Genomic DNA, 12,794 nt, shown 5'->3' on the forward strand with positions numbered 1-12,794 from the left:
CACAGTATGTAAGGTTGTCCTCTTTTTGATCTGAATTAAATAATTGTATACAGTAGTATAACACTTCTTTCAAAGTCTGATTATTGTAGATGTTTAGAAATAAAAATTTTCCAAGTAAATTGTGTCTCCTCAGTGTCACACTTTGTACACGTGCAGTTATAAAATGACTCTAAAACGTTATTTTTCGGTAAAACCTTGTCTGATTCTAATTATGCTCATAACCATGAGCAATGCAAGCTTTGACGATTCTCCACAGAAAATAGAAAGGTTTCGACGCTCTCCGGCATTGTAAGGATTAAGTTTTGAAGTCCCTGCATCTAATCTCATGCCAAGTTAATTCTATTTCTGTTTTAAGCAGACTCAACAAACTAAGCAGCATTACACCACCGTCCCTTCCAAACCCAACATCAATGTTTGATTCGATTCGAGAGGAGATAAGCAAGATTGGAAATATGTCAGCAAGCTTGGAGAAAGCTTTGGAAATTGAGAAAAATGCGAGACTTAGTTTACAGAATTTTGTAGACAGCGTAAAAGACAGGGTACAAAATTAATTACAAATGTATTATGTGTATAGTTTTAACTTAAACAAAATAAAAAATAATTTTAATCTCTTGTAGATTGAAACTTTGGAAAATGCAGGCAAGTAATAAGCATTTCTACTAATCTCGTCTCGTCTTGTAGCAAAAAGGCAAGCAACATTTCTGACATTTACTGTTCCAGTCTATCCGGATGAAACTAACTATTGGGAAGAATCAAGTGAGATTATCAGTAGAGATTATTGTTAATATTCTAATTATTATTATTGTAAAATATGAAATGAAGCTGGGTTTTAGCAACTTGTGGCGGATTGGTGGTTTCACAAACAGGAAGGATTTCATACAAGTTAGATACCAGTTATGAACATTACGAGAAATGCGTATGGACTGTGAGAACCAACCACCGATCAAAGGTGAAAATTCAGCTCATATCACATGAAATGGAATCTGGATATGATTACATCGCTGTTACTGAAGTCCACAAAGACGTTGAACCAAAAAGTACCAAGTAATCCAGTAAAAAAAGTTTGAAATAATTGCCTTACGTAGATATGCAAATTCATGCAAATTGACTCGTCAGGATAAACCTGAATAATTAATTCATGACTACAGATTAACTCACAGAGGAAAATATGTGTTTGCTGGACCTTTATTGTTGATAACGTTTGTCGCCGACGGATCCGGTATTGGTAACGGATTTCAGCTTGAATTTGAGGGAATTGGTAGCAACATTAATAAAGATGTCACATACAGACATTTTCATGTCAACAATGTGTCAGGAGCTTTTTCCTCTGAGAATGTGACAGCCTTACAAAAATCGCAAGACTTACATTTTCCAGTGCTTAGGAATCCCACTCTAGAGTTGACTACAGTAGTTTTTAATCCGGATATCAAAAATGCAGCACAACTCAGCATCACAGTAAATGAAGAAAGCCTGAATTTACAACCCAATACTTGTGACCAAGCATCCTTGACATTTTATGCCTATTTGGAACAGAAGGATCCTCTAAGCAGGTAAAATTTAAGTAAAATTAAAATTTAGGAATTATAAACGATCTTAATTCATTTTTCTTCGTTTTATATGTATGTAGATGCTGTGGAGTAAAATGTGACAGTGTGGCGACCTTTAGAAATGATGACGGCGTTCTTCTGGCCCTGATCCGTTCACAACCACAATCAGAACCATCATTACATATTTCTTGGAATGCAAGTAAGTAATATAAGTTTCTCATAATTTTACCAATTAAAAAAATTTTGTATTAGGAACTGATGTTCGTCGATCTGACTCGGGTAGGATGGCAAATTGTTGTATTGATATTCAAAGGAACTTTAGATCTAACAGGAGGATTTTGTCGAAACCTTACAGTCGATACTTGTGGGGGTACAATTTCTGGCAGACATGGTAGAATTGCTTATAAGACTGGGAAAAATTTCGACAGTAACGAAAGATGTGTTTGGGCCATAAAACCGACTGGAAAATCCAAAATCAAAGTAATTTTTCGAAGTGAGGCGATTGAAGAAGGTTACGATTATGTTGCGGTATCCACATTTGATGAACATTCTACAATCATTTCAACCAAGTAAAACATGTTCTAATATTTGCGATTTTTTCTTTAAAAAATACAATGGTAGCATTTTTCTTCGTGCCTAATAGAATGCAACAACGGGTCGTTTACAATTTCACCGGACCGATTATCTTGATTACCTTCTATTCTGACGCTTCAAATGAAGGGAAGGGATTTGAGTTAGATTGGGAAGAATTTGGAGACCGTTTATTATCATCCAATGATCCAGTCTACTTTGATCAGGATTCAGGAACTGTGTCGCTGTCTTTACAATCCGAAGCTAACCAAATCGTTATTGTTAACCCAAAATATTTAGATGGTAGCTCAGTGAATTTGAAAATGAACTCGTTTGAATCTACATCAGAACCACAATTGCAAGGCCCAGATAGCGATAACGATGGTTTATTCATATTTGGAAATGACGATGACACATTTTCTTTAGCTCAATCGTAAGATGTTGCATAAACTTAACTAAGGATTAGTTTAAGCCCAAGTCATTTTGATAATTCCTAAAATACTGGATCAGATACAGTGACCGAGGTGTTGAAGCTATACCCGAAGAGTTTTCTGCAGTTGGAGGTGTATTTATCCTTCTGATAAAAATCAGCAATCCCGATAGTATTACCAAAATTGAGCTAACATGGGGAAAAGGTAATGGTCTTATAATTTTTATCGCTTTCACATGATGTGCTTATCAAATCTTCTATTTAGGATCTCCGCCGATAAAACCAAACTTTGACAATTTGCAATATGTCAACAACAGTAATAACAACCTACGTGCATTACTTATTCGATTTGAATTACAATTTCTACTAATATTTTAGCTGACCATTGTGGTGGTGTCTTGGTTGGAGATGCTGGACATATTGAATACAAGTTGCTTTCTCCTTATGAAGAAAATGCGAGATGCACTTGGGTGGTCGAGTCGAAACAATTGTGTAAACTCTCATTCAAGTTAATTAAGGACGGATTCGAGAGCTGCTGTGACTTTTTGATTCTTGCTCCATTGAATGTTGAAACTGGAACTTTAGGAGAAAGTGTGATCATGTAATCAGGTTTAAAATTAGGCCTAATTAAACCCCGTTTCACTGTTGATGGGGCCGCGTTAAAATTGAATTTCAGCAATGATTTTGTCCCAGAAATTCCGGCCCCATCACTTGTGAAATGGAGTTAATGACGCCGTATCCCACTCCCATTACACATTAAAAATATGTAAGATCATGAATTTTTCTTTCAAGAAATCGGGAAAATCGAATCCAAAGTTTTACAACACCCGTTGTTTTCATCATGTTTTACTCTGACCAGTCATTGGGACATCATGGCTTTAGATTAGACTTTACCACAAGTGGTAGCGAAATGCCAGTTGGTCGGGTTGGGTTTTCTCACAAAACTTGGCAAGAAACCCCAGGAAACGTCTCTTTTAGCACAGGCCCAAAGGACGAGGAAAATCTTGTAGCTGATAATAATAATGGGAGGACGCAGATTGTTACACAAGTCCTCAATTCCAATATGGACGGCACCCCAATGATCCCGATCTCCGTCAATCTACACACAAATGACTTTCGGGTGAACGATGCCTGTCATCAGGATAAGGTATCCTTCTTCCAGATAAAAAATCCAAAGGAGGAAACGTCGTTCTCTAAAACGGTCACATGTTCTGACGACATAAGTGCATGTGCTTGTCGACCGGCGACACCAATGTCCACCGATATCGAAACGTTCCAGATGAAAGAAGCTTTCTTCATCATGATTTTTAAACCGCTTGAATCCAACAGTACGGCATCCTTCCGTTTCAATTGGACAGTTGTAGGTGAGAGTGAACATTTGAATAAAGTTTCTGAATTATTCACGAATGTTTGAAAATACTTGTACTTATTTGCAGATTAAATAAACTCTACAAAAATATTTGTATGATATTATAGAATCAATAGATAATCAGTTTATTTGCTGGACTAGTAGTTAGTACCGGTTGTGACCTTATGTGATGTGCTATATAAACAGGTTATATTTATTACATTACGAAGGGTTGCATTGATTTTAATGTTAAATTACTCCACATCTGATGAACTATTCGTTTTTTGGCATGCCATTAGTATTTTTTGAATAGTGGCAGGTGAATCCATATCAAACACCAATTCTGCACCAATTGACTTGCGATATGATCTGATGGCATCTTTCACTGCAAAGAATACAGAGGTTGCTAGCAGTATTGGTGGTTCACCAACCGTTTTACTAGAATAAACTGCTTTTGGATTTGCGGAACCAGTTAACAATGTAACGTTAAACTCTTGAGGAACGTCTGAAGACGTCGGAATGTGATATGTTGACGGATCCGCCGAAATCAGCTCGCCATTTTCATTAATTATCACTTCCTCCAACATGAACAGTCCTATTCCTTGAACAAACGCACCTTCTATTTGACCAATGTCGATACCGGGATTTAAGCTTTGTCCTACGTCCATAACAATGTTGGTTTTCAGAATCTAAAAAATATATGGTCTCAATTAATATATAGAGTACACAACACAACAATGTTTACGTATGAATTTATATTACTTGAAACTTTCCAGTCAAACAGTTTAGTTCAACAACAGTACAGGCAGTTCCTGTCGAAAAATAATTCCAAGGGGATCCTCTTTTCCCATCCCACCCCATGTCAGCATCTTTGTGAAACCCTGTCGCAGTGAGGCTCACCCTGTCCATGTACGCCTTGTTCACCATTTCTTCCCAAGAGTTGTCAGGATTCTCGATCCAGTACGGCTGAAGTCTGGCGACCAGTTCTCGACATGCATTCTACGTTATTTAGAAAAAATTGTAACTCAAGCCTTGTAATAATTTGTGGAAATAACGTTCGGAGCCCGAACACACCATGACAGCCATCCCGTTGACGTCAGAAGTAACAGAGGCGCTACTGGGCGTCGTATTCGGAACTTTATCCGTGGAGGTTTCAGTTATTCGAATCTTTGAGGCTGCTATTCCCAGCTCTCTTGTAGCAATCTAGTAAATATTACGATGCATATGAAGCTCTGGAATCGAATCCTTCTAGAACACACATTCTTACTTGAGTCATTTTACTATGAACGCCTTGACCTAGCTCGACCCCACCGTGAGTTATTAGCACGGAACCATCCGTGTAAATATGCACAAGAGCACTTCCTTGATTCAAGTGCAGTGCGGTGTATCCTACTCCATAATGACATGGGTTCATTGAAATGCCTCGTTTCAGGTATTTATTTTGGCTGGAATTAAGTTCGAAAATTGGAATCTGAAAATTCACCTAATGAAATAGCAGTTCATTTTAAATTACCTATTGAACTCGTTAATCTTCGCCCGTGTCTCAAAATAGTTGGACTGTTGGAGGCACTGCTCCCAGCACTTTCGCACATTGCAATTGTCCAATTTTTGACCATAATGAGTGTAATCACCTTCGTTGTACAACTGACTTTGTTTTACCTGACATATTTATTACAACAAGTAAGTCATTGTTCGACATTTTTCAATAATAAAGAGTGGCCAACCTCAACTGGATCTTTCCCCAAAGTTGCGGCTATAGTGTCCATGATATTTTCCGCTAAAAACGCTGCTTGAGGTGCACCTATTGCAATTTGCAAGAGTATCTTTTATACTGTCATGATCATACATATTAACTCCGTATTTCAAGTTACCTGTGCCTCTCATAACAGAATTTGATGGGATATTTGTTTTACAAACATATCCCTTGTAGTCAAAGTTATGAATTTTGTAAGCGTTGTCCAAGTTCAACATTACTCGCTCAATTGGCTGCACAAAATATATATGAGTAAGAATATATATATAATTTAAAGTAAAAATGTAACCCACAGCCATTGAAACATCTAATGAATTCCCAGCATTGGCATAGACGGATATTTCCAGAGCTTGCAACTTTCCTTCATCGGAGAAAGCGATTTTCTGCTTCGAAAGATAAAAGTGACGCTTCCCACTGACTCGCATGTCAGTCTCCCTGTCCAATATGCAGCGCACAGGCTTCCCAAATCTACACAATTTCCACTTATTTAATGCATTTGTCACTAACCTGAAAAAATCTTGGATTGAAAGGGTTTCAGATTACTTTTTGGCTGCAACCGCACATGGCAAGGCGACGAGCAGGCATCGAACTTCTTTCCCCCCAAACCCACCTCCAATTCGTTTGACTTTCACTGTAATTCTATTTGCAGGCACATTTAAGCATTGTGCAACTTGCATCTATGAAATTTAAATTAGTTGATAAATTGTACTGAGGTGAAAGTCGGTGATATTTTTTTCGTACTTGTACGCCAGTGGGATTTTGAGTGGATGAAATTAATTCCATTTCTCCATCTTCCCCCTTTGGAATAGCAATGCAACTTTGTGCTTCCATGTAAAAATGCTCTTGTGACCCAATCTTAACTTCGCTTGAAACCACATTGGGGCTGGTTTCAAAAATTGGTTTGCAATCACCATCTTTCATGATGGATCCATGATTTTCATAGTAAGAGTTATGATTAATAGCGTCCTGTAGACGAAACCAATGATATGCAAACATAAACAAATACATATTTTAGAGGACAATATAATCCCAGCTTTTGTCCCGTTAATTATTTTTCAGTCGTGTCTGGACTCGGGAATTACCTCATTTGTTAAAATTACTGGACTAATTTCTTCATACTCAACGGTCACCAATTCTACGGCTCTTTTGGCTGTAGATCTATCATTTGCTAAAATACCACAAATTATTTGTCCTCTTGCTGTCACCTACAAAGTCACACATATTTTTAGCGTTAAAAAATTGTACCTAATTGTACCCAATTTAAATATCTGTATTTTAGGACATAGTTGTATACCTTTTCTGAGGAAAATATTTCTTCGTCTCTTTCTATAAGTCCGAACTTGTTGCAGTCAGAAGATAAATCTTGACTGCACACGTAACCAACCACACCGTCCAACTCCAGTGCTTTCGTGTAGTCGATGTTCACGATTTTTGCATGAGCTTTCGTACTTAACACAAGTCTGTACACCAGAGAAGTCACGATAGATTAAAATTATGATGGCAAAAAAAATTCACTTCATTCAAAGAAAGCCATTCAAATCTCAAAAATTGATTGACGAATTGATTTGTATGATTACTCTACACTACTCGCTTATTTATAATTTTGGATAATTTACCCCATCTCCAACTCGTTGTGAAATTTGGTAACATCGTCGCAAAATTTTGCTTCTCCAGTAACGTGCTTGTAGGCAGAAGCATGTGGGACGGATCTATGGACGAGGTCGTTACTTGTACCAACCACCTCGACCTTTATAAATATAATGCATGATGCCTTTATATTCCTTGTTTTAAGACTATGCATATTTGATGGTAATGTTATGTACATATTTACATGTTGAAATAGTTGGGTTGATTTAAAATTGGATTCTTGCACATTGTTGTCTGAACATCCATTGTCGACCCATTCTTTGAATTTCAGCAGTATATTTTTCGCCAATACTTGAATGTACTTCAAATATAAAACAGAATTGATAGTAAATAAATCTGAACTATATGCATAAACAATGTTGTGTTTAGAAATATTGAAGTATGGACAATACCTTCAAGTCGTGTAAAGAATCACGTACAAAATTGAGTTGTATCTGTTCTTCCAGTGTTGAAAAGTTTTCTGATGATTCAAGCCCCCTGTGAATTAATATGCATATTGATCAGTCATTTATTTACTTTATAAATACGTATCTTGAAATTTGTACTCCAAACAAGTCTTGAAGCGCTGGATGGCTAATCCTCCGAAAGTTAGAGTTGTCTCAGAGTCCGGTACGTGCTTGATTGCCACATTTAAAATAGCAGGGGCACAGTCTGTCCTTCTGCTAATTTTTTCAAACCAAACCTTCTCCTTCTGAGACCAATGAAATGCGCATATGATTTATAATTTGCCACTGTAGAAAATTATGATTTCGGAAATGGAGTCAAACCTGATACGTCAGGGGAATGCCAATGTGTGATATTATGCGTTGATTATTGACATCATCGTCATCTGTACGAGATAAACGATTGAAAAATGGCTTATCTATTATAGTTTACGCAATTTGTTATACCGGAAAGCTTCAAGTACGATACCACTACCCCAAATCCGTTGCAAAATGTTTGTAGGTCAGAATAATTAGATGGGTTTGACAAACTTCCTCCAATTGTCGCAACGTTCCGAATTTGCGCAGAACCAAAAGAGTGGAAGCAGTTTTTAAGGCATTTTAAAATTGATGCTTGTTCATCTGTAAACGTAAACCAATATATAAATAATGTACAGAATGAATAGTTGAGGCTAAAATAATATGCCAATACAAGTACATAGTGCTGAGAACCTGGTAATATTTTTATAATATTGTCAACTTCAAACTCCGCTTCACTAATCGTCAAAGCAGCTCCAAGGTTTAAGCAACTATCTTCTAACTTGACGATTTTAAGCTCTTCAATTTCACATAGATCGATCGTGTCGTAGGTATCGAAACCTTTAGGAATTAGTTGAATTGGCTTGGAAGTACAACCGCCAACAAGTTTTGCTTTAGGGTATTCAGGCAAGAGCGATTTCAGCTTTTTCAAATTACGAGGAACAAACCAATTTCCAAATGGGGTTTCAAACTGTAGACTTTTCTTTTGCGTTTGAGTACTGACAAATTCGACCTTTTAAAAAAGTATTAGTAATGCATTGCTCAAGAATGAATAATAAGAAATAAATACGTAAGCAAATTCAACTTACAATAAGTTTTTCTATGTTGAACACTTTTTTACTAGAAGTGTCAACTTTCCGAACTTCTTCAAATTGTGGGTCTTGTTGTGAAGCTCTTTGACATCGAATTAGATTGTTCCCCACTTGGTCTTCAATATCGTTAGTGTTTTCTGAACAAGGTTCTGGACACTCTGAACATTGCTTTGAACACTGCTGAATTGCGTCCAAAATCGGTCGATAACCGGTACATCGACACAGGTTCCCTGGTATAAATAGTTGTAAGTGCATGCACATATCACTGTAATCCTCTTAGCATACCTTGCAAAGCGGTTTTTATGTCCGACATAGTCGCATCTCCGCGCAATTGATTTTGAAATGCAAATACTGACATCACCTGAAGAGAGAAAGATGACAAATTATATTAGTCCTTCCGGAATAATTTTAAAGTACTTATGTACAATCCCAGGACTGCAAAAACCGCATTGTGTAGAATTTCCTCGAACCATTGCATCCTGCAGAAATACTTATAGTTTTTATGAGTTCTAATGTATAGTAGTGCATTAATGATTGGGTACCTGGATAGGTTCTACCAATTTCTTATCGGAAGATCCCAGACCTTCGACGGTCAAAATGTGACACCCGTACACAGAATAAATTGGAGTTATGCATGCGTTGACAGGAAAATGTCTACAAGATTTATGTAACAAAGTCGTTGTGAGACCATTTCAGGGTGTTATGCTCTTTAGTATCAAAAATCTCACCGAAATGACTGAGAATGTTTATTGAATCTTGACACCAAAACTGTGCACGATCCGCACCCACCCACCCCACAAGCGATTTTGGTACCAGTCAGTCCAACTGAGACAAGAAAAATACTTTACATTACACTTTTATCATGTACGAATTAATATGTACAACGATTGTCTTTCATAGTAAACACATTACGCCGGTCTCGCAAGGCATGAGCTAAACTCCAGTCCACGTCAAAGTCATCAAACTCGATCTGTTACATTCGCATGTGGATTATGCATTAGACCAACAAAATTAAGACTGTCTCAAAGAAATTGAAATTAATTAATGTTTATATAATTTGAAATTACCCAGTCTCCGTTAACAAAAAATTGAAATGTAGACATTGTAATTTGCAACTATTGCATAAATACAAAAGCAGTTTTTCCTACTTTGATGGGTGAATAGATTCTCTCACCGGTTGTTAAAACCAAACTAAACCGTTTAACTGTTAACCAAAGTTAAATACAACAACTATCGCACGTCGGTTTAGCAATATATTCATGTACTTGCCAATCATGATGAGATGCGAGGCTCTCCTCCCAGTCTGCCAATTTGTATACGTGTAATTACACTTCGACCAATTATTGTGTTGAACCGTACTTGTATCGTTATGATGTGACGATACAGATGCACACGACACAAATTTACGCTTGCTTGACTTAACCTTCACATAATATTAGTTCACTTTGTCTCATAAAACTTCAGTCTGTCACTCATCGGAAATCAGATACACATATGCATGAATTTTTTGCAAATATGACGAGATAATGTGAATTTATTTATTATGATAACAGCAACAAGAGCACTTCACATTATTCAATACAGAAAATTATTGAACCATGTAATAGATATTACTGTACTATTGACGATTTGAATAAAGCATCAATTTCAGCTTCAGTGTAGTTTAACAAGGATTGAAGAATTTCTTTTGTATGTTCTCCCAATTTTGGAGGCATCGTTCGGATGTGATTTCCTCCTGAGCTGAATTTCACCACCGGTCCAACCACTTTGTATGGGCCGACGCTTTTCACGATGTCATTATGCTTTACCTAGTGAAATGAATGTTAGATTTAATGTTTTTAATTATCTACCCACATGACATGTACATAATTGTTTGTGCTCTTGTTTGTGGAACCTGTGGATCATCGAAAGCCTGCTGAATACTGTTTACAGGGCCGTAAGGAAATTTATAGCCTTCAAATTTCTCGAGCCAAAAGTTGCATGTTTCGTTTTCTATAGTTTTTGACAGAATTGAAATCAACGCTTCCCTATTTTGCACCCTCAGCGAATTGGTTAGAAATCTGCTATCCGTTTTGATGTTTTCCAAACCAAGTGCATTACAAAGTTGTAGAAACAGCTCATTGTTCCCTATTCATAGTAAATATTTGTATAATGCACTATTATTTATGTACATTTCATCGACACGTTGTGTGTACTTAATGAATTTTTCTTGTATTTCATAATTATTTCATTCTATATTGCAATAAATATTATAGTGTTCTTGCCGGTCCCAATCGTAATCCAATCCCCTCCCTTCGTTTTGAAAGACTGATATGGAACTATGCTTTCATGTGCGGTTCCCCATTTGGTTGCATTTATTCCGGCATTCAAGTAATTTGAAGCGAGATGTGTAAGACAAGATAATTGTGTTGATAGCAAATTACATTCAATTCGTTGACCCATTTTTGTCTGAGGCAAAAAATATTTGCAATTTTTAATTTAGGGTAAAAATTGATATAGTACTTTCAAATTGTTGTACTTTAGTCCGGTTCATAAGTGCCACAACGATTGCACCGTGTGCATATAATCCGGTACATATATCCGTTTATGCGACCCCCACTTTGCAAGGCTCCCCTCCACGAGGTCCTGTGATGGAGAGTAAGCCGCCCAAGGAGGACGATATCACATCGTAGCCTCCTCTATTCACGTAAGGCCCGGTGGAACCGTATCCAGAAATTGACAAGTAAATTAATTTTGGGTTCACCTTTCGCAGAGATTCGTAATCCATGTTAAATCTGTCCAAAGTACCAGGGACAAAATTCTCCACCAAGACATCGCACTTTTTAACCAAATCGTGAAGAATGGATTGTCCACGTTTCATATCTATTGCCATGCTTTTCTTATTTCTGTTTATCGAAACAAAGTAACACGATTCATTATTGATGAAAGGAGGACCCCATGTTCGGGTGTCATCGCCAGAATTTGGCTTCTCAACTGAAGATAAAACGGGTAGATATATTTATTAAGTATGTTATAACACGATGAATATTGCAACACTTTTTCATGTCAATGTTTTTAATTACTTTTGATAATCTCTGCTCCCAAATCTCCGAGAATCATTGTTGCAAATGGTCCTGCAAGAATCCTTGTAAGGTCTAAAACACGGATTCCATGAAGGGGACCATCAGCCAATTTCTCGGTATTTTTATTGCCACTCAGACTAAATCCTCGTGAAAATAATCGATGGTTTTTTCTTACAGATTTTATTAGATTTTGTAGCATTTTATGTCCAGATATTTTAGCAGTACTTGAACCAGTATAAATTTTAATATGTATAAAAATTAGTAGGTAGAAGTAGTATTTCCCTTTTGCTCGTACGCGCATATGAAATGAAAGCCAATGTCGATAAAAGTTTAGCTGGAAGTTGCAAAATAAATAGTCAGGAAAGCTGCAACTGCTAAAAACTGAAAGGATTGGCCACAATCAATTGTACTTCGTTCTTCGCATTTGGATAAATTATGTATCGTAACGTACTTGTGGAAATAAATATCTATGTGCACATAGACAAGACTGCATTATGAAACCGGATTATTAATCCAGATGTGGAATTACAATTTGTTCATGTTTAATACTTAGATGCATTTCTGCTGTGCACTACCATTAATAAACATCTATGCATATGCAAACTAAATATATAGATATGTAAACATATAAATTTTCAATTATCCTTAAATTTCAAAATTTCGTATATATATAAAAGCATTTTTAGGTCACTCAAATCCATATAAAAGTGGTGCCGAAAGCTTGAATATAATAAATATTCCAAAAAATGACGTCCTTGCACTCCACACAAGTTTCAAGTAAATAAATGTGTACAATATGTAGTTAGTTACATAAATGCGCAGACACAATAAATACAAAGCGTTCTGCCCCGATTCCTCCGTCGAAATTAGCTCGTAAAGTCGGTC

General features: G+C 36.7%; 3 protein-coding genes across 7 annotated transcripts; 1 reads left to right on the forward strand and 2 right to left on the reverse strand.

Annotated features, from left to right (window-relative positions):
• The first annotated feature begins 18 nt into the window (after positions 1-18).
• On the forward strand, positions 19-4,064 carry LOC110846218 (cubilin). Of its 5 annotated transcripts, XM_022092889.2 has the most exons (15): positions 19-288; positions 356-539; positions 618-639; positions 721-756; positions 834-1,044; positions 1,149-1,550; positions 1,628-1,746; positions 1,800-1,826; positions 1,903-2,116; positions 2,191-2,550; positions 2,628-2,752; positions 2,813-2,863; positions 2,926-3,148; positions 3,340-3,911; positions 3,984-4,064. In XM_022092889.2, the coding sequence occupies exons 1-15, from the start codon at positions 164-166 to the stop codon at positions 3,986-3,988; spliced, it is 2,676 nt and encodes an 891-aa protein (XP_021948581.2). In that variant the 5' UTR covers positions 19-163; the 3' UTR covers positions 3,989-4,064. The 5 variants fall into 5 exon arrangements, with proteins under 5 accessions (XP_021948581.2, XP_035706122.1, XP_035706123.1 ...); XM_035850229.1 differs by lacking the exon at positions 3,984-4,064 and having other exon boundaries at positions 3,340-3,977; XM_035850230.1 differs by lacking the exon at positions 3,984-4,064 and having other exon boundaries at positions 359-539; positions 3,340-3,977.
• Positions 4,007-10,042, reverse strand: LOC110846885 (xanthine dehydrogenase). The gene is made up of 27 exons (XM_035850228.1): positions 9,915-10,042; positions 9,760-9,817; positions 9,576-9,672; positions 9,390-9,501; positions 9,273-9,326; positions 9,133-9,208; positions 8,845-9,077; positions 8,450-8,768; positions 8,186-8,359; positions 8,063-8,124; positions 7,841-7,986; positions 7,688-7,772; positions 7,480-7,596; positions 7,265-7,395; positions 6,943-7,108; positions 6,731-6,853; positions 6,390-6,614; positions 6,192-6,325; positions 5,942-6,116; positions 5,767-5,881; positions 5,620-5,696; positions 5,409-5,554; positions 5,163-5,340; positions 4,970-5,098; positions 4,658-4,894; positions 4,154-4,584; positions 4,007-4,090 (listed from the first exon to the last, which is right to left on the reverse strand). The coding sequence occupies exons 1-27, from the start codon at positions 9,948-9,950 to the stop codon at positions 4,054-4,056; spliced, it is 3,873 nt and encodes a 1,290-aa protein (XP_035706121.1). The 5' UTR covers positions 9,951-10,042; the 3' UTR covers positions 4,007-4,053.
• A 329-nt stretch (positions 10,043-10,371) lies between these two features.
• On the reverse strand, positions 10,372-12,329 carry LOC110846887 (succinate--hydroxymethylglutarate CoA-transferase-like). Its single transcript, XM_022093725.2, is given in 5 exon segments — positions 10,372-10,655; positions 10,742-10,974; positions 11,112-11,295; positions 11,366-11,820; positions 11,910-12,329. Coding segments are annotated over 5 exon segments (1,371 nt in total). The 5' UTR covers positions 12,211-12,329; the 3' UTR covers positions 10,372-10,457.
• Between the last annotated feature and the right edge of the window lie 465 nt (positions 12,330-12,794).

The sequence above is a fragment of the Folsomia candida genome, unplaced genomic scaffold, assembly GCF_002217175.1.
Source record: "Folsomia candida strain VU population unplaced genomic scaffold, ASM221717v1 Fcan01_Sc003, whole genome shotgun sequence".
In the NCBI taxonomy this organism is placed as follows: domain Eukaryota; kingdom Metazoa; phylum Arthropoda; class Collembola; order Entomobryomorpha; family Isotomidae; genus Folsomia; species Folsomia candida.

Excerpts from the sequence above, each read along its gene's own strand:
- LOC110846218 (XM_035850229.1), top strand. The coding sequence starts at position 164 with ATGACTCTAAAACGTTATTTTTCGGTAAAACCTTGTCTGATTCTAATT. Across the intron at positions 289-355 it reads TTTCGACGCTCTCCGGCATT|CAGACTCAACAAACTAAGCA; the intron begins GTAAGGATTAAG and ends TTCTGTTTTAAG. Across the intron at positions 1,045-1,148 it reads GTTGAACCAAAAAGTACCAA|ATTAACTCACAGAGGAAAAT; the intron begins GTAATCCAGTAA and ends TCATGACTACAG.
- LOC110846885 (XM_035850228.1), bottom strand. The coding sequence starts at position 9,950 with ATGTCTACATTTCAATTTTTTGTTAACGGAGACTGG. Across the intron at positions 9,818-9,914 it reads TTTTTGTTAACGGAGACTGG|ATCGAGTTTGATGACTTTGA; the intron begins GTAATTTCAAAT and ends CGAATGTAACAG. Across the intron at positions 6,117-6,191 it reads TGTGCGGTTGCAGCCAAAAA|ATTTGGGAAGCCTGTGCGCT; the intron begins GTAATCTGAAAC and ends GAAATTGTGTAG.